The sequence below is a fragment of the Hippoglossus stenolepis genome, chromosome 19, assembly GCF_022539355.2.
Source record: "Hippoglossus stenolepis isolate QCI-W04-F060 chromosome 19, HSTE1.2, whole genome shotgun sequence".
In the NCBI taxonomy this organism is placed as follows: domain Eukaryota; kingdom Metazoa; phylum Chordata; class Actinopteri; order Pleuronectiformes; family Pleuronectidae; genus Hippoglossus; species Hippoglossus stenolepis.
This window is the reverse complement of record NC_061501.1, coordinates 11,782,461-11,803,841: the sequence shown is the minus strand read 5'-3', so window position 1 is coordinate 11,803,841 and position 21,381 is coordinate 11,782,461. Positions and strand designations below refer to the sequence as shown.

At 43.4% G+C, this 21,381-nt stretch overlaps 1 protein-coding gene across 2 annotated transcripts in view; it reads left to right on the top strand.

The window, feature by feature from the left end:
* prex2 (phosphatidylinositol-3,4,5-trisphosphate-dependent Rac exchange factor 2) overlaps positions 1-21,070 on the top strand; it is an 88,733-nt gene extending 67,663 nt beyond the window's left edge. For both annotated transcript variants that reach the window (XM_035142435.2, XM_035142436.2), the window contains 8 exons: positions 1,573-1,675; positions 1,828-1,971; positions 2,065-2,179; positions 11,467-11,533; positions 12,358-12,548; positions 15,742-15,844; positions 18,521-18,588; positions 19,984-21,070. In XM_035142435.2, the coding sequence (XP_034998326.1) occupies positions 1,573-1,675; positions 1,828-1,971; positions 2,065-2,179; positions 11,467-11,533; positions 12,358-12,548; positions 15,742-15,844; positions 18,521-18,588; positions 19,984-20,029 (837 nt within the window). In that variant the 3' untranslated portion in view covers positions 20,030-21,070. The remainder of the gene's footprint in view (positions 1-1,572; positions 1,676-1,827; positions 1,972-2,064; positions 2,180-11,466; positions 11,534-12,357; positions 12,549-15,741; positions 15,845-18,520; positions 18,589-19,983) is intronic.
* Positions 21,071-21,381: the final 311 nt, after the last annotated feature.

The window sequence follows — 21,381 nt, the reverse complement described above, 5'->3', positions numbered from 1 at the left end:
TGAAAAAGTGGGTTATTTGATATCAGACTGGTCTTTTCTCCAGTCCAGTGGAAAGACAGGGTCCAGACTGGAGTTCTTTAGGAACAGCCTCTGTGGATTGCTGAAAGTGAGCTCAGCACACATTGTGACCTTAGTTAGCCTCTCCCTTCAAGAGTTTATTAATAATTTCCCTTCAGTTGAGTGCCTTTAAGTGAGTTTGAGAAACCAGAACTTAAAAGTGAGCAGCTGAAGGACGTTCACCTCATTTCCTTTGTGCTTCTTTTCTGCATTTTGCATCAACAACCACACAGATTTTTGTTTAGCAATGAGACAACGATTTCAGGTCCCCAGAAATCGTTGACACTTCTCTCTCTTCCTGCCGCCACGCTGTCTCACTCTTTCACTCCATCTCTGTGTCTCTAGTTCCCTTTCTTTCTCAAGTCATTTCCCCTTTATGCGTCCCTGTTGAGCAAAACCGGGATTCAGTACCTGCAGGTGATTCCAGTGAATTTTCAGCATGCTCCTCTTTTAGGGCATCTTAAAGGCAGCATGAGCACTGGATACTGTTTGTGTCTGTATGTTTGTGATTATGTGTAAACTGAATGTGTGTGTGTGTGTGTGTGTGTGTGCCAGCAGTGTGTGTGTGTGACACCATTTGAGATAAACTTGCCCACACACAGCAAGTGTCACTTGGCAGGGCAGCGGGTTCTGCTCATTCACGTGTTGCACCATTTCAAATGTGTCTTTAGAAAAAGAACCTAATCCTCTTCCACCACTGCTGCGTTTGTCCGTCTGCATGTGGAGGATAGAGAGCGGAAGAAAGAGAAGGCAGAGGAGGGGTGGAGGGGGTGAAGAGGAGGAGGAGGAGGAGGAGCGCAGGGTGTCACAATCCAACATATTTGAGCTGCTATCTCTGTGGCCCCGAGCAGATGTGTTTGTGTGTGAGGATGCTGTCTGGAAAAGGAAACACGTGCACGTGCATACACACCTTCAGGGAAACACGCAAACACTTAAAAACCAAGACTAAGACTCAGACATCATTTCAGGAGGTTTGAATGAGGGCTCTTTGGGTGGGTCATCTTATGTTGCAAAAGAACGACTATATCTACCATATCTAGCTTATTCTTTGAGGAGCCAATCACAGCAGACAAGAGGACAAGAGGAGGGATACACAGGGAATTAAAAGTCATCAATTAAACTGCATGATAAGCTGCATGTCTGTGGACTGTGGGGGGGAAGTCTTAGTATCTGCAGAATTCACATGCGGGCACGAGGAGAAGAGAATTATTTTTTCTTTATTAAAACCTGGTGACTACATTGCCCACGAGGCAACATGACTCCCAGTTTGGTTAAAGATTGTAATGTGGTTAAGGGTTGGGGTCTCAAGAGGAGGGCTGGTACCCTCAATCATTTCAAACAGATTTTTTACATTTTCAAACATCTTGTCCTGCAGCCACAACCGATTCAAAGGACTTTCTACAACAGTTTTTTTCCACAGTCGTCTCCTCTCCCGAGACTTTATCAGATATGTAAATATTGAAAACGCCGTCAACCATCGGATTCATTCGTGCATGTTTCTGTTCCTCTCTTCAGACGGATGAGCAAGCCATGTTGGAGGACACTCAGGTCGCACTGATCGACCTGGAGAAGGTCACATTCTACTTCCGGCATTTTGAAGGGGAACCGCTGGTGGCCAGTAAGTCCTCTGACTCTTTGAGGTTACATTTCAGCTGAAAAGCTTCATTGCAGCCTTCCTATTGCTACTTCTAAGGTCTGACATTTAAGTAAAGCCTTCAAAAATGTGCTCTGTATCATGCCTCTCCTCTCCTCCCCCTTCTTCTGTGGCAGACATGCCCATTTCCTACCAGGTGGAGGGCACACGTCAGGCCTTGAAGGTTTGCTTCTACCTGGAAAGATCCTACTTCTCCCTGCTGCCTCACAGGCTGAAGAACGGAGGAGGCATCAAGATCTACCCTGTGCTCTTCACACAAGGTATAATAAGCGTTGTTATGGAACATGTCGGCATGTAGTGCACAGATTGATGCATAAACACTGACTTTGACTCTTCATGTGATAACTCTCTAGCACTGGAGAGTATGGAGGGCTACTACTACAGAGACAATGTTTCAGTGGAGGAATACCAGGCCCAGATCAATGCCGCCTCACTGGATAAGGTCAAACAGTACTACAAGAGACTGAGGTATGTTGCACGAGACATATGCACGTGGCTATTCCTTACATGCCCTGTCGGATTCAGACGTTTTTAAGATCTACTGCAAATCAAGAACGCCGCAGTGATGTCTTGCGATTGGTTGCGGACACACACAGGCCGGGGCAGCAGCGATTGGATTAGAGCGTGCGGCGTGTCGCCAGCGCCGATGTGGTGCTTCTGTGCAGCCGCTGGACTCAGTGGCCTCACACATTCCATAGGTTTGCTACCCACCAGAAACCCTCTGTGATTGGTGGATGATTTAATGAGGCTGAAAGAGATGCGAAAACACAGACTGAAAATAAGGGCTCGGCTTTACTTAATCTCCCGAATGTGTGAGGAGGTGTCAGACCTGTACAGTACGCCGTCTGAATATAAATGTCGTCTCTCATTAGATGCTACCTTGTGATTCCAGAGACCGAAAATCACATTGAAACCTGCTCTGTATAAAAGTGTGTGTGTGTGTGTGTGTGTGTGTGTGTGTGTGTGTGTGTGTGTGTGTGTTTGAGAGACACGTTAAGAATTTGTCATGACAAAATCTTAGAAATAAGTGCAGCTTTTGCACAATGTCTTCTATTGAACATCTATTTGGATTACAAAGCTGAGAGCATGATAGATTTACACACACACACACACACACACACACACACACACACACACACACACACACACACACACACACCTGATCCTTTTGAAGCCTCCTAATTGGACACTTCAGTCTGTCCTAACATTTGAGTTAAGGCCCGGCTCCGTTGCCCTTGAACAACCGATCCGCTAATATCAAGATTTAACGACACAGACCGATGGCATCTCGGTCAATAGCAAGAATCAGTCACACTTATGGAAAGTGTTTGAAGCCCGGCCAGGGTTTCTTTCATCGAACACCTCACAGAGTGACAGGTGGACATGTCGGCTTCAAGTAAACATCTGCTGCTGATTGTGTGGATAATTAAACACAGAGCAGAGCTCACAGAACAACTTCCATCTTATTATTTAGGGACAATCTGCGTTGGGGTGCGGGTGGCATAGAATGATTTACGTCTCGAGCATCCATCTGCCACATCAGTGAGGACACGCCGCAACAAAGCGAACTCAGTTTAAAAGGGAATTGCAGTTTTTTAATTTGTTTGGGGTGTTTAGCTTGACGAGGGAAAAGAATTTCGAGAATTTGTTTCTGTGATTGTCAGATTTCCCAAAGCTCAGCCGGGGAACCGCTTGCACTTGGTCGGTAATTCTTTCTGTGCATCAGGTCTTAACTTCCGTCTCTTTGTGTTCTGATAACGATCTTCAGGGACTCCACAACCTTTTAATGGCTCAATACTGGCCTTTTCTGGCTAGTTTCGAAAATGTCGCAATTCTAATTAAGATGCCACAGGGAGAGATGCATAAAGTGTTGTAATGTGCAAACTGTATGACTTTACTGGATTCCAGCCATGCTGTTTTGGGCATTTGTACTGTATGTCTTTACAATTTAACCTGTACAGAGAGAGTCTAACTAAGTTGTCAGCGGAGGCTCCAGCAGTAACACGGAGCAGATGTATGCTGACAGGCAGGCAACTGACAGGCTGGTGATCTGGGGAGCATTATGGGTGCTTATGAAACTGATGGAGATGGCTCTCTTCTCAAATACTCAATCTCATATCCTAGCAAAAACCTGTCATATTATTTCAGACTGAACCCAATCAGCTGTTTGAGCTCTCGAGACAGTTTCGAGGAATCCCACTGTGTATATAGTATACATGAGTAGATTCCCAAATTGTTTGTCGTTACTTTTTTATGTAAAAGTTTCGAATACTTCCACCACTGATGCTTGATGGGGAGTTTCATGGAGCTGCAACTACATATTTTGACCTTATCCAAAACATTTTCAGTTTACTAGTATATGAGAGAGGAAAAGTATCAAATTCTCACATGTTAGTAGCTGGAACCAATCATTTATTGGCATTTTTGCTTGAAAAAATATTTGCTAAATTATCAAAATAGACTTATTGATTTTAGCTGTAGGGTTATACAGATAAATCTTCCAGCAGCACTTAGAATTCAACATTGCTGCTGGCTCACTGATGTGCTCGTGGAATAATCCTGTGTACTCTCGCAAAAAAAACTTGCATCAGAAAATGCTCTTTGCTTCCGCCCAGAGAATTTCCTTGGATCAACAGTCGGTGACATATATGTGACATTACCAGTAGTTGTCTTTTGCCTCCTGCCTTGTGTCTGTCGGCTGACCACAGGCAAGGCCATGATGTCACCCCCGCTCTCTCCTTCGCTGCGTTCCAACCTCAGGCACCTCGTTATCCTTGGAGCTCGGCCACAGCAGTGTTGGGTTAAACCCACACTTATGGGTCGGAGCCAGAGGCTGCCTGACAGACAGACACAGCACAGCGCACGCAGTACTGAACTGAATGAACTGCACGGCTGAGATTCTCAGACGTTTGCATTTCGTCAACAGGCTCCCGTTACACCTCAGACCCACATATATGTATTTAGGAGTCCTGGGATATTGATGTTCTTGGGAATTGAAATTGGATTTTCTGCTTGCACTGCATACATTTACATTTTCTTAATCATAAATGCCATCCTCATTTGCATTCAATTAAATTAAAGTTGCTCTTTGTTCTGTGGATTCCCTGGAGCCTGTCTTGTCTACCGGAACTATGTCTTTCTCTTCCACTGACACCTTTACTCATTATGAATATTATCCTATTTCAGAGATGTAAATCACAACAATTTCCCTGTAGCCTCTCCGACTCTGGCTTTTGCTTTCCACACCCACGCCAAGGATCCAGGCAAAGACATAGTGCCCGATGAAGTCACTTGAATTTAACGTAAACCCTAAACGTATGGGCAAATCACAAGCATGTGGCTGGTCCTTGCAGCTACAGTGTGTAGAGCCAGAACACACTTTTTTCAATCTTTGATAAACCATCTGAGCTGACGTGCATTTAGGTAAGAGATATAAAACCCTGACAAGTGCCCAAAGTTCCTGCACATTTCTCGGGACATTCTTAAAATTAATCGGGGGGTCTACAAACTGCGACAGAAAATAAGATAAAGTTTGAAAGCATAGAAATAGTTAGAATCTGAAAAATGGAAGGAAAGAGCCTACTCTGCAGAGAGAGCACCGTTTCCATTAGGACCCAGTCAGAGTAGAGAAGGGGGTGCGATTGAAAGGGAATATAGATCGCGCCAGAGCAGCTTGGAAAGAAAGAGGGAGATTCCAGGGGAGGGATGAGGATGATAGGTTGAGGAAGAGAGGATGCTGGGGAGGGTTTTTCGATGAGGGCGGAGTGGAGAGCTGCTGAAGCACAGTCTGCAGAGTCTGCAAATGTATTATTCAGAGGGGGAGATTATTGCAGGCTTGTGGTTTCATCTCATTTTGCTCTTATTGACAGTAAGTTTCAAGAGGGAATTGGGTTTTCCCTCGCGTGCTCTCATGTTATTGATTCGAGGATCACGGTACATACTGCATTAAGAATAGAGGAAAAAGTCTAGCATGCACAAAAGTTTGTCTGCTGCTGAATTGTATGTGGATCCAGTCCATATATTGTTTCAGATGCAAAAGAAACCTGTGGGCATTGGAAGACATAGATAGACAATATATTGGCCTCACTGCAGGCACTGGCTTCTGAATTGCTTTTGGGAGTTTTGGTGAAATGTTTCACACTGAAGATTTCCACATCTCATGGGACACGTTTCTTAAGGGGCTACTTCGTTTGGTCCTGACCTTCGGACTTCTCAGTTCAGTCTGAACCAAAATATTAGGTGTGAAATGGGCCTCAGGCCGCGGTCTAGACCATAGACCAAAATCTAGTCCGACCAAAAGAGGTGAGAACAAATCAGGGTTCAGATCGTTTGTAGTGTGAATAATATTTTTGGGGAATGTTGCAACTTTCGGGCCCTTTCAGGAAGTTGGTACGGCATTAAATGATAGAAGAGAAGAAGAGAAAGAAGCGGAAGCTGCTCACAGGATTGCTTGTAGTCACACTACTGGTTCATAAATTTAAATAAACTAGACATGGAATTTACGTTACGCCGATCTAAGACACACGCCCATCTACAAACCAATCAATGTCAAGTATAGGTATATGCAGCCCACATAAGTGATGGTGACGTATGTACTGTATGTCATACAAAAGTCTTCAGTGCGCTGCCAAAATTGCAACATGAAACCAAAACTAACCGGATCAAATGTAAACAATATAACCAAGACATGAATCTTGGCTTTGACCTTTGTTCAGACTTTCAGATTTTCAAAACTCCCTTAAACACCTGACTCCTGGGGAAATATACATTCTAAACAATCTTACCAGGAATGTGTAATGATAGCTTTGTGACTAAAGCAGTAAACTTGTATGAATAACACTGTACAATTCCTACATATTGTTGCTTTTACAGATTTGTTGTTTCGTGCTTTGTTAGCTTAACAGTCTTCTGTCATCACCACGCAGCACATTTGTGCTCACAGTGTTTGCTTCTGCAGCAGTTATGGGTAATGAGTATCACAGTGCTGCAGTGCAGTTTGTCTAGATTAAGCAAAACAAATGTCTGATGCTTACTGCAGGGTCAGAGTGTCCGTTTCAACAGGAGCTCCCTCTCTCTCTCTCTCTCTCTCTCTCCCTCCTTCCTTTATCTCCGCTGCCCTGTTCCTGGAGCAGAGATTGATCCTCTCACTCTCGCTCAGACGTGACCTCGTGTTTCAGAGTGTAAATGTTCTGCTTTAATCAGCGGCATGTACCACAACGTGATAAAAGCTCCCAGCTGATCAGGTAATAAGTGCAGCGGCACAAAGAGACAGATGAATACGCACACAAACGTGCAGTTACATCCATATATACAAGTCACCCTGGCAGCTTTGTTTAGTGTAAGTCATGCTGTTGGATCTCCAAGGACATCTCCACAATAAATGCTCGGAGAAACAAGACGATAGATGATGTGACCTCGCTCCGAGTGGTTCAGCACACACACAAACATGAATCCCATCACAGCGCTCGACATCAAAACAACACCACAAAGATTTGCTATATGTAATTGATGAGATTTCCCTTCCTCCCGGGGGCCGGGCTATGTAATGATGACTAATAAGGAATAGCTGCTGCTACTACAAGTTCACACATCTTTCATCTGATAGATCCTCAAACAGCAAAACAGCAGTGCATCTAGCTTGAGAAGTGTGATTTGTCGGATGACTGCGTCCGTAACCTGAGAAGTAATCTGACTTTTTTCCTCCGGAGAGAAAAATACGGCTCGTTTGGGGAATATTAATTGGTTATGGATATTATCTGAGCTTCAGAAGGGAAATAATTGGTCATTTATATATTTTTCCTTAACAGAAAGAGCTTTCTCAGTTTCGGGAAGTGATTGAAATGCTACAGTCTTTTCCCCGACAAAGGGAGCCCCAGTTCACCGGCGCACTGAGGAAGGTGTTGGGCCTCGTTCTGCTCCAGCTCGTGTGCACTGAACCTCTTGTCTGTGAAGCCAAAAAGGCCGACCACCAGAGGCCCAGATCCATTCATCATTTCTCTTAGACTCAATTCCTGAGCAGCTATAACGATGACAGCTCTGCACAAGGAGAAAGAAACACCATTGAAAGGAGCCAAGGATACTTTGCAGCTACTTATGTTCAGGGTCGATGTAGTAAATTTGGCCATTATTGCAATCAGCATTGTAATAAATGCAATAATTCCATGTGTGTCCTCAGTGACACTGATTAAGTGATAATATGTCTTCAAATGGCTCCGACACTAAGGCTCCATTAACAATAATCTGCTCTGGGTGTTGAGGTGGTGTCCCGGTCTTGACACTTATGACTTTGAAAACCAACCGTGCAGCTTTTAACTTAAATATAACATATGTGTGAAGGAATGAATTTTATTGTGTTTATTATACATTTTAAATTCATAAACCTTCAAGAAAACGTACCATTGTCACACATGTACTTCTATTGGGGGGATTTTGCTTCCGTGTTGACCTTTGTTTGACATATAGCTGCTCATAAATATTGGGTTGCGTAAGTGTACACTTACATATGTGTAAATAGGAACGAGTGTGGGATAAAAAAAAAAAGACTCCCACCACACAGTATCTGGCTTGCGTTGGTGCAGAAGCATCAGTATGTGGCATCTGAGGGCTCCTGGAAACCCTCATTCCCCCCAGCTCTGCCACACACTGCAGCAGCTTGTCAGAGGAATAATAATGGTAGAGTGTCATTCATCATGTGTGTGCGCGAGTAATTTAATTGGACCAGCATGCACCTCTGCAGGGTCACTCACACTGGAGGCCATAAATCCGAGACGCTTTACTGGTGTCCCTATGGGTTGTATGGTATTAAATCAAATCCACAGAAGAGGTTCATTTTAAATGTTTTTTATCGCTCCGGGAATCATTTTGTTTGTTTTGGACTTTTTGAACGGGCGATGTCACGCTAAAGTGTCCATTCCCTCGCCGGTCTGCTGAAAACATCTGTGCCTCAGATCCTTCGACTTCGACGCCGTAGCTGACCAGTAATGCACCATTGCTGTAAAGAGCCGTGACTGTCCCATTGTCACGAGAGAGGCAGAAACTAAGAATTAAGTATTCTCTTTGGCCCAAGAGAATAAAACCAGCTACACCAGCAGGTCGTCTCTGGCCTGCCGCCAAAAACTCCATTAGAGCCTCCTGTAAAAAGCTATTGGCTGTGTGTGTGTGTGTGAGTGTGTGTGTGAGAGTGAGTGTGTGTCCTGGGGTCATGGGGTTTTAGTTATTGCAGAAGGAGCTACAGGCCTATTACTTATGGTTTTCTTGATTTCAAAGCAGGGGAAGTGCTCTTAACAGAGGAAATAAGCCCTGAACACAAACCGCTCCGCCAACCTGTGTTTTTGTTCCACATTGATTGACACGTGGTAGGTTGGAGTTTGGATTTGGGTAAATTTCCCCTGAAAAACATGTGATCAAAACATTGTTTCATTTTTCATTTTCTTGTTGAATGACAATGGAGTGATAGATTCCAGGGGCTAAAACCTGAACGCCGCCGTATATGTGAGAAGAAATAATAGACACCCAGTGGATTTAGCTCATATATAATATGCTCTCGACCTCCCCCTTGATATGTTTGCACACTGTGTGTGGGCTTAAAAGTTCATTTTTCATCCACAATGAAGGCTTCTGAGGTGCCCGGTGTCCAAACCTCTGACAAAACACCGTCGGCTCCGAAGATTGAGTGCAGGTCGTCTTTAAACCGCACATTACTTATAGCCTGACTCCTATTATTTAGTCATTTGAGACCTCCAGGAGATTCAGCCCGGTTCCTCGAGCTGCGGTTGACGGTATTTTTAGAACAGCTCCTACTGCTCGGGGGATGAGATAATCAGTGGGTATTATGACCTTGCCTCTGTGTGCAAGGGCAAGAAGAGGAGCTTTTTATTTAGTCTGAAACATAAACAAATGTCGGCAGATGAAGTGGAGCCGGGTATTTAGAAATAAATCAACTCCTCTCGGTCAGATTCTACAATAGACCTTCAAGATAAAAGTCTGAGCGGTCGACCAATAAGCAAAGAGGGACAAGCGAGAGTGGATTCGGAGTTTGAGAAGAGAGATAGCAGGGCATGAACCTGCGATATGAGCCAGAACAGGAACTGTTTCAGGACAAGGTTTTGATTTCCTCTAAACTTTCTTTTGTTTTGTTGTGTTACACTGCGTATTATCGCCTCACTGAATCTGCACTCTCTCTTTGTTTAACCTGTCAGGTGAACGGTGTTTGGTTTTGAGGCTGTTGGGTCTAACTTTAATTTACTGTGGCAGTCCACAAACACACACTCACAGGTGGTACACAGACACAGACACAATATGGAGGCCTGGTGTTTACTGCAGAAACTTCAATGCAGACAACAAAAACTGAGAAGTTTAAAGAGTCAATACTTCAAAAGCACTGCTCTGTTCCTCTTTAGATCGCACAGGAGTTGTGGCCATTATCCCAAATTACCTGCTCTTTACGAGAGCAATAGAAGAGGTTTGCACTCTGTGAAGCTCTCAGTCTATTGTGAGCATCTTTTGAATGAGAAGGCCGCCTTGAAGCAATTACATGGGCTGTTAGCTCCATCTGAACCCTCTGCAAACTCTGCTCATTTCGTTTAGCGGAGCACACCGGAAGGTTAAAGAATGATTTGCCGGGGTTGTAGGGATTAACGGACGTTTGACAAGTGAAGGTGTAAAATGCACAGGCTGCTCCTCATCTGTAGGGCAGAACGTGTGTCATACGGTGGTTTTTTATGTGGCTGAAGTAAAGTGAAAAGGTAACGAGCCATTAGAGGAAAAAAAAAAGCACCCGTCCGCCGCTCCCAGTGTTTGCAGGTTTTCTGGAGAGGACACCGTGTTCTCTGGGACTTTTCATTTCAAATCGCCTCATTTAGAATCGTTATGAAATCTTGAATCAGGGATGTGTTGACTCTGCTCTGATTGATTCATTTCATTAATATTGTGTCAGGCAGAAACAGCACAGTGGTAACGAATGCCTCCTTGGCCTGATTTTAATCACCTTAATAGCAGAGTGAATGCAGATAAATGAGTCCTGCTTCACTGACTCTTGTAAACAATCTCCTTCCCTCAAACGCTGTTGTTTCTGCATCTCCTCCAACTGAATGGCTCCTCAACTCTCTGTCATTACAGATACTATATGACTGGGTGTTTTTCCTACTTCTGGCAGAAAGTAATGGAGTATGTGATTTTATTACACTGGGTTTAATGTGGTGTACTGTGGCTATTTTGAGTGCGCTGCTGGATTACCGAGATTTGATGGAGTCGCAGACTGCTGAGTTTGCACCGGGAGCACTCCACCTCAGATGGACTCATTGCGGCATACATTCTCCATTATGTCTGCGAGGGACACCAGTGCAGTGCTGCCCCCAGTGGTTGGAAAGGCGAATAGCACAGGATCAGACAGTGCTCCATGAATGAATGAGGCAATGGCATTTGGAGTGATGCCCGGGATAAGAGATGCTCAGTCTGTTTCTGCTGAGCTGGGCCCAAGTTACTCTCATGATTGAGAGTCAGAGTCAGCCATAATGAGCAGGTGGCCTACTTTTCCCTGAAAGGTAGTCAGTGCTCCTGATGACCCAATGGTGCATAAAGAAGAAGGCCACTGTATAATCTTTTCAAGCAGTGAAGCTTCTAAATATAAAAACAAACTGAGTGAATGTTAAATATGTCTACTACAGTATGTCCCTACTCTGCAGACACAGTTGTTTCTCCTACTGCAAATATCCAGTTGGAGTTGTGCCGTATCTGAAATGTAGTCTCTCCTTCAGGGCTTTCTACCTGGATCAGTCCAACATGCCACCCAGCGCTGCACCCAAAGCTGCCCTCATCGATAAGGTGAGAGCAACACAATCACACCACTTCATGCTGCATGACATAATGGAAAGAACCGGATTTGATCTTATTGCTGCAATGTGGAAACGCTTGACACAGAAAGGCAGTCGTTAAACGCACATGTGATATCCAGCGGGGGCATTGGCTGAAACAGTTTGAATGCACAATCAAAAATACACCCCCAAGCCTACATGGAATTATCTAATATAATGTGTAATTATTACCAGCAACCGTAGACTGCATATAGAGATGACGCTGCGTCTCGTAGGGAAGATGGATGACGCTGCGTCTCGTAGGGAAGATGGATGACGCTGCGTCTCGTAGGGAAGATGGATGACGCTGCCGTCTTGTGTTTTTTGACGTTATTCGGACCCAGAGTCTGTGCTGTAGCAATCAGGGGGTGGAGCCATGGTATAGAGGTTCTGCTAATATACGCCCTCGACCAATCACGATTCAGCCTCAGCTGTCAATCATGACATTATTCCTGTTTTTAAAGCATCAAATAACAAATTAAAAATGAACCAAAATCACAGAAACCATTTTTGACAAAAAAGTGTCTATGTCCCATCTGATAACATGGAGGAGGCAGTCTTTATGACCTCTACCCCAGCCAGCCACTAGGGGACAATCTTGTGGACTTGTCATGTCCTCCATCTTTATATCCAGTCTATGCAGCAGTATGTTCTTTTTTTCCTGTGGACACCACATTGCACATTTTGAATGTAGATATCTGTAGATCTATTCTTTTCATGCACCACTTTGCTCCCAAACAGTCTGACAGTGTTATTCTTTCCTGCTCTGACCTCCGTCCCTCTGTCTCTGCCCAGTTGATGCGTCCCCTCAATGCTCTGGAGGAGCTCTACCGCCTGATGGAGAGTTTTATCAGCTGTCGCCGCACCGCCGCCTGTCAGTACACCGCCTGCGGCGCTTCCGGAGTGGGGCTGCTCACTGTGGCCTCCGAGCTCTGCTCTCGTCTCGGAGCCACACACATTGTGATGTGCAACAGCGGCGTTCATCGGTGAGTGTGTGGGCACGTACGCTGTGCATGTCTGCCAGTGCTGTACGAGCCGCCTCCAGTTAAATTATATGTTCCTGCTTATCATTTTCTCCCCTCTGACAACTTTCCGCCGTTTTCCTTTCTCTTTGCGTCTCCCTCGCACTGACACACTTCTCACCTTTACCACTTTTACCACAGTTTCTCTGCTCCTTCCTTTATCCTCTGTCTAACACTCAATTTCATAAACTCTCCGTAGCCCTGCTCTCTTGCACTGTGGGGATTATCTATTAATACACATTCTCTGCATTAATTAACAGCAGGATATTCTAGTTAATAGGGCCCATTGTTTCTCTTGGACCAGATTAGGGACTTTTAAATAGGCATAGCACTTTACCCAGGAAGGAGACAGGTCAATTACTCCCTTTCTCATTGAATTCTATAAATGGCCGACTAATTCACCTGCTGCTGATGGCACAATTCATCAATGCATGAGGACCAAAATATCCTGATCGTTTGTCAGCGCTCATCCCTCCTTCCAGCTTTCATCTCTCATCTCTCACTCTGCTCTTTTTCCTTCCACCCACCCATTACTCTGATACCCTCTTTCTTTACCCCATGACAGTTTCCACATCTTTTTGTCTCAGTCACACACACAGACACGCACGCACACTCTCTTAAGTTCGCTGGATGTGACTGATGGCTTGATGAAGTGACACGGATGGAGCTGGGTGGTTGTCTGAGCTCTAATAGAAAGTTCCTGTCTCTGCGAGGACTGCTGCGACTTTATTAACACACACAGCTAGTGTGTGTGTGTCTGTGCAATTATACACACCAGCCACTACTCATCCAGATGGGCAGGCTAAGTGTACCGTGTCATAGCAAGTGACAGGGCCTGAAATATTCAGGATTATTTGTGAACTTACTTCTTAAACACTGTATTACCCTCCGAGGCTGTAGGATGGTGGGCTATAGGATTCAATATCAAAGGAGGGTGAGTTAGAAATACTTTGATGTCCGCTCCAAAAACGTATGTATGTTAAAAATGTATTTCTCATGTAAATGTGGAGCACACAAGCTAAATCTGGTCTAAAGCAGAAACCTATGAAACCAAGCCAGTAGATTAAATTACATTATCAGTGTGGCAGCCTCCTCAGGCAGTATTGATTGGATTTGTTGGCTTGATGGACGATTTGGTTTTAATAACAGTGAAAGCGTGATGTTTTGGGGGCATCAACAGTTTACAATACTCTGCGACTCCCCTCTTCCCCAGATTTTATTTTCTGTCCATCATTTTCACCAACAACTATGAGGAAGAAAAGTCGAGGAGTGCATCGTCGGTCAGAAAAACAAAAACAAAAACAAAAGCAGAGGAAGCAAACATATCAGAAGCCTTATCCTCCACCCAAGGCTCCAATTGACTTACTTTTTGACTTGTTTCTTCCAATATTTTTTTCCCTCACTCATCCCCTTTTCTTATTCTCTTCCCGGTCATTCTTTCCCTTTCTCTGTGTTTTTCACTCTTGTTTCTCCTCTTTAATAAGTCTGGACTTTATAAGTAAGGACTCAGCTCTGGAGAGACGCAGTGTAAATGTGCTGGAATGACATAAAACAGATGGATATGAATATATAATATATAAATACTATCTCGCCAACCCTAATGAAAAGGGAAACACACACACTCACACAGATTTTGTGCAGCTCCTTCATCCTGCTCCAGCTGAAGAGATATTTAAAGATCCTCTGTGGGTTACCCCCTTTCATCAGTGTGGAAGGCTAAAAAAATGGGTGATTAAAATATTTTGGGGTGGACTGTGAAAGGACGTCTTTTGCACCATTTTTTGTTGGAACAAACTGGCGGGGATTGTTGACATATTTACTTTCATTGAATCATGTATAAGTTATTCATCTGGACCTCAAGGGGACATTTAAATCTGGATCTGATTGACTAATGGCCTGTGGGAGCCGTTTGTCCATTGTGAACATCTGCTGACTGAAAAAAAAAAAGATTTGTTCAGTTGAGAAACGTGACAACGAGAAAACGGAACAGCTCAGATTTCCTAGCAGCAGAAAGGCAATGTTACTTAATGAAAGGGACCCTTGAAGAGTGGGAACTTTGGACAGTTCAATTTGCAGTGAAGAGGCCCTGGATCAATATACTAGTACAGCATGTTACCATAGATAGGTCAGCCTATATATGTGTGTGTGTGTGTGACAAGCAAGGTCAGAGACAGTGTACCTGTGAATCTGCCGGCCTACAAAGTCTGAATCACAGAGTCATGTCAACTCTCATTTTGCACCCGTCGCAACTTCATGGCAGTGACAGTATATCACCTCCGTCACAGGAGAAGTGCCGACTTGTCCTTGCTCGCTTCCCTCTCGCCCGCAACAAGAACGAATCAATCACGTTGATCAGGAAACTGTGACGTCTCCTCAGGTGCAGAAAGACCACGGCGAGGTTAAAACCTCTTCCTCTGCTGATGAACCCGAGGTTTGTTATGCTCCTGACGCTGCGTGTGAGTGACATCTCAGTGGCAAATGAAATGATTCATTAGTGCGGAGATGAGCAAAGGTGAAGCAGGCGGAATGTGATGCTGATGACAAGGTGTCAAGAGGAGCAAAACAATTTGCCCGGGGCTGCGGGGGGGTCGGGGGAAGATTCGATATAGTTGTACTGAATTCTGCCAGAGATTCATCAAGCCCAGAGTTTGACGTGCTTTTATTTTCCATTGATGTTTGTTTCAGTCTCAGATCTCGTATTCAGTCTTCATCTGTTGTTGATGCCTTTCATGTTGCAAACGTGAATGAGTGAGTGAGGAGCCAGAGAACGTAGACATAGTAAATGCTCGATGTTTTTATACCTCTGTGCCCCGGACAGTGGCAGGAGGCATCGTGTTTTCGGATTGTCCGTCCGTTCTTGTGAAGAAATCTCAAGAACACCTCGAGGGAATTTCTTTAGATGTGGTACAAACGTTCACTTGCAATCAAAAATTAATAGATTCCAATTTGGTGGTTGAAGGCGAAAGGCCAAGGTCGCAGTGACCTCATGTTCTTGTGCTATAATACATCAGGAACACCCACAGGGTCAACAGAAGCAAGACCCTGCAGCCTGATGTACCCACACGCCAATTAAACATCCACCTCCTTGGTGCTTATAAATATGCAGAGTGAGAGTGAATGTTTGAGCTTGACCTCATGTTTCCTCTCTGATCAACAGCTGCACGCTGAGTGTGACATTGGAGCAGGCCATCCTGCTGGCCCGAAACCATGGCCTGCCGCCTCGCTGCATCATGCAAGCCACCGATGTCATGAGGAAACAGGTATGGACTGCATTTTAAAAACACACACGCACTACCTCTTTGTTGTTCTCCCCTCAGCTGCTACAGTCCCCCGCAGTCCCTACTTTTGGAGTGAATCCGAGTTTCAATCCGCAATTTCTGGATCCAAAACCATTAGATAAACCATATGCTTCATTGAGTCAAAGTAGGCTGCCAGAACAGTATCAGTGATAGATAAACAGAGCCAATTGTGGAGCAGTGACACCATTTTAGCTTCTTTGGTCAATGTTTGATTTCTCTCAGACACGATTAATTCAATAATATTGCTATTTTTCAAGGCAGTCAACAGAGAAAGTATAGTTTTTGGTGTTTTCTGCGAATAAGAAAATATCCCTTTGCCTCCGTCTATGTTGTAATTTCCCTTGCCCTCCCCCCTCACTCCTTTCTCTGCCCAAGTTCAATCTTATCAGATTTGCATTCACTGCAACCACAATATGAATTTACCAAAACGCAGTAGTAATGAGAAGCTGAACGGACTGCTTGAGAGGCTGCTGCTTGTTTGTTTGTCTGCATGCCTATTTGGGGTCAAGGGAAGGAATTCCCATTACTTGCCCGGCGCGTACGCACATTCTCACTCCACAAAAAGCTCCGGCCGTGACCAGATCTTGGCATATGTCTCAGAGGCTCATTAGAAGTTCTGTGAGTGCTGGTTATTTGGCTGTTTGCAGTGAGAGGAGAGGTTAGACGAAGGGCTGAGGGACCGCGGGAGGGGAGGCATTTACTTCCACACTCAGAGAGCTGGGCCGGCGGCCAGGAGGATGCAACTCTGTGCATTGTTTAACCTTGAGCGCTACTGTATGTGGCTGGAGAGAAGATCCATCTCGTGGAGGGTGTGGTTTGAGATATTTTTCATATGAAGATGAACAGGTGCAGGTATTGAGATTTGTAGTTTAGGTTAATTAATCAGAGGAGGACTTTTTCATTATGTTTCCATCGCATCATTTTTCCGTGTCTGGCCTTAGACTTTTTCTGTTTTCTTGCGTCATCCTTGACCTACACATCACTGAGGGCTGTGTGTGTGTGTGTGTGTGTGTGTGTGTGTGTGTGTGTGTGTGTGTGTGTGTGTGTGTGTGTGTGTGTGTGTGTGTGTGTGTGTGTGTGTGTGTGTGTGTGTGTGTGTGTGTGACTATCACTGAGGGTTTGGATGACGCCTCTTCTTCCTCTCTAAGAGAAGCATGCAGAAAAAAGTGTTCATTGTAAAACGCTGAAAGACTGTGAATGTTAACACTTGCACATACTTGTTTTATACCAGTTATATTTACCATCTTTACCCCACTTTGATGGTTGGTTCAACTCTTTTGAGTAAGAGTAATACGATTAATGAGATGGATTGCCATGAACTTCTCTACAGACAATCTTGGTTCAATGGGGAAGAATCCCTCTAACTTTGGTGATTTTACTTTGTGTAGGGAGTCTTTTGTCTTAATTTATATTGTCTCACGATCAAAAGGTTTAGAAACCTAATTTACTTGAATCAAGTTCCAAACTGTAGAAAGAGTTTGAGCTCCCGTAGTTGTATCTGATTCATCTGATCTTCTCTGGGCGCTGTGTCCTATGGGGACATCGGGGGCATCTCTGTCCGGAGGAATCAGATTAATCGAATAATTGCTGATGCTATCCTGCTCTGAACGTAACTCGGGGCCAACTCTCAGATTGCACATGGCAGAGCTGTAACTGAGAGGTCAGCTAATGCAGTTTTTTGCCAGTCGCTGCCTCTGTGCTTTAAAAAGGAGACGCTGATGACGCCTTTGGATAGTGTTTTGACTGTGTGTGTTTCTGCCTTGTACGTGTGTTTCAGAGGGGGAGATGGTTTTTGCGTGAGCAGGTGTTTGTGTGCTCAAATTGAGAGGCTGACTTTCTTCTCGCCCCCTGCAGATGTGTGTCTGCCAACTCTGCAGCCAGCGAGCAAACTACAGCAACGCTAGCAAAGAGCAGACATGCCCCTGACTGAGCGAAATCAAAAACTGCAGCACACAAACACAAGAAGGATTCAAGTCCTGTACACCTCCTTAGAGACTATGTGTTCTACATGTGCATGCATTGTTAGAGAGCAGACGTGTGCACATGCAGGGGTATAGTTTCAATTTCCGGTTCTCCACATGCATCGTATGACAATTACTTTACAACCTACAATATTTATTGGAGCTGTTTATACTAGAAATTATGCCCTCTCTCTCGCATGTGAATCCAAGTCATTCATGCTCTGACAGGAAGCAATTTCACCTGGGGCCGAAACTCGTGTCAAACATCATCAGACGTATTTCACCCAATATGCTTCCAGATAGTTGTTCCTCTCTAGGCCCAGTTGACTTTTGAAATATGTGAATAAATCTGTTCAACAGCAAAGTCCAAGTCCTCAAAACTTCCCAGTGCTTTCTAAGAAGTGAATTCAATACAATGATGTAGGAAATGCACACATAGTTCCAGAGTTTGAATTATATTACTCAGCATGTATTATTTCTAAACAAATGCTGAATCACCGCACTCCTCACTGTAATTTCTTTGGGAGGAAGCATTCTCAATTCTCAGAGGGAACATGTTCTATGGCTTTCTGCTTAAGCTCCTCTCTCTGTGGTTTTGTTTCCCGGGCCCCTATTTATAGCCTTTGCATTTCAAGCTTATGCACAATGAATTGACTATTTTCTGTTGGTCTTTCAGGGGGCGAGAGTTCAGAATTCTGCCAAGAATTTGGGAGTGAGGGATCGGACGCCGTCATCAGTCCCAAGGTAAAACTACAGTCATGTCCTGTATGTGAGGGGCAACGTCAGCCTATTGATTCACATACGATCACATACGGCTTTGTATGTGATATAACATGTACTTTACATTATCTGTGACCATTTGAATTGTTACCCTTGTTGGTATATTGTGTCGATCTGCATTCAAATCACCAATATTTTAAGATGTACAGAAAATTTTTGTGTGATATTTTTTTAACGTACAGTACACATCCATTTCTAATTGTACTTTCTAGCTTCCTGTTCTGGTAGAAGACAATTTGTCATTAAAAGTAGAGGAAACTTATTGATCATAAGTTCAGGGTTTGAAAACAACACACTAGGTTTTGCTGATGGAGTTGTGACACTCAAGTTCTCAATCATTTAGCTACAGCATATATTTTTACACAAAACAAAACAAATAAGTTAAGTTGGGCTGAATTTTCACTTCAAAACTAACTTTGAAAGGTTGCGTGAATGCAAACGTTTGGCTGTAGTCTAAACATTTTTCTTTTCAAATTGCTGCTATGACTCTTCAACTGTCCATCACAGAGTGGACATCTCTCTGCAGTCACACAGATTCAGCGTTTTTAAAAGTGCGTGCATTTGTGCTGTCCAGTAGCTCTGTGTGTGCACTTTTTGTGCAGGACTGAGGCCAAATGGTTCCATTAGAAAGGAGCTCCCTGTTCTCAGTCGCTCTGAGACGAGGACCGCCTCAGCCATTTGGCTGTGACATATAGGCTTTTGTGTGACAGGCAGCCCTTTTGAACCTTTTAGTGAAATTGACAAATACAATTAAGTAGCGGGATGATTAGTGTTGAGACATTGTGGTCACCGAGCAAAATCGCTGCACTCTCGGTAGGTTTATGTCATAATTGTTCCAGCGTGAGTGAGCGCTGTACGATGTGCAGCGTGGAACATGAGATGTTCACAAGACCGAGATTCTCAGTGATCTGCCGATGAAAGCGTCGGTTACGTTTTAGTGAGAGTTTACTCTGCAAACATGTGATTTAGAGTGAGTCTCTTCAAAAGCATAAAGATGTGAGTGGTGCAAATGGGTATTTCAACTACAGACGAGAGTGGTGCTGTGTTAAGAGGCAAGAAAAGAGGCTGATATCGGAGAAATCTGCTCCGAGATCAGAGAAAAAAACAGATGAATTATGAATGACACCAAATACATTTGTTGCTAAAGTATTTCTTCTCTTCATTACGGCGGCAGAACAGAACATATGATCTTTGACTGTAGATCCCGACAGATGCTGGCTGATGCCATTACTGATATAAGAAAGTGAAAGAAATTCAGTTACAATAAAAAAACGTAACAATGATTGCTAAGATGTCAAAGAAATGTAATTGATATTTGATATTTTATAGTTTAATGCCTTATTGTATTTCTCTGACCAGGTTGTACAAGCTGTGCCAGCCTCCTCCCCCAGATGGTGACCCATAATGCATTACACCCAGGAAGGTGCTGAGCAGTGAGTCCGAAGCGTTCTGCTCAGGAAGTCTTCCCTCCACCCATGAAGGATCAACCTATTTGAACATTTCTCTATGTTCAGAACAGCTGCCTTAAGTGTAAATAGACATTTTTTTTAAACGTAAATAGTATTTTTAATACTTTATATTTTTCACAGTTGTACTTTATACATATTTTGATTTGTTTTTTTTATTGTGTAATGCATCTGACGAGGAGATGAGAAAACAAAAGATTTGATCTCAATGGAGTTAAATAAGCTCAGTGCATTGGCTTCACTGAAAAACGTGCTTTTTTTCATTTTTTGTTTCATTTGCATATGAAATAAGCAAGATAACATTGATTCAAAAGATATTTGCGTTGTGTTTGTTCAGATTAGCCAATAATCTGTCTCTGTTCTCTGCCTCCTATGCGTTAATCAGCCTGTCAGAATTTGATAACCACACGAATGTCATTTCTAACGCTTCCTGACATGATTTTTTATTCTTCTGTAAATATACACTTTTAGCAGAAATAAGCAGAAAAGACTCATGCTGCTGTTTCCTACAGATTTTGAACTTCTATGGCTGTCGTATGCATGAATATAAAGATTTTCTATGGTTTATCAGTATTAACATATGCTAGTTTCTGGGAAGTAGAGCTGTGAGATATATTCTGTTATTTTATATTGACAGTACTCAGGATTAAAGTGTCTCTCTGTGCTACTTATTAGTGGATGTTGTCAGTGTAGGGTGGATTGCTCAATGCTATGCAAACAACCAAGTGATAATAAACTGCATTAGTAAGCTCCAGTGCTGTTCCCACACGTATGTCTCTGTTGTTTCATCAATGGTGTTAAAACGACTTATTGCAGCAAGAATTTTCCTCAAAACACTAAAATGTTGTCAAATATATTAAAGCTGATCAAATGTAGTTATGACCAATTCACGACTGACTTTGTTTATTCTGTATTTAACATGTATCACTTGAACAATATCTATCTCAGTGTAATAAACAGACCTGCTTCATGGAAAAAAACACTATCTAGCCTTTCTTATAATTAGAGCCGATGTCGAACTGATACAAGAAAGTACAAAAAATGTGTAGTACCTTATCAACCCATACACACATGTATATCGACACTGATACAAGGAAGTAAAAAAACGAATATCAACTGATAGAACACAACATAACCTTTGACCTTAAAGCCTTACTAAACTTTCTGATACCGATATCAGTCAATATTCACGTATATAAATCCGACATATATCTTTGGCAAGAGTCGTAACTGACAGAAATGATTGAGGCTTGATATTTTACAGTTTAACCATAAACTTTATGATAAATAA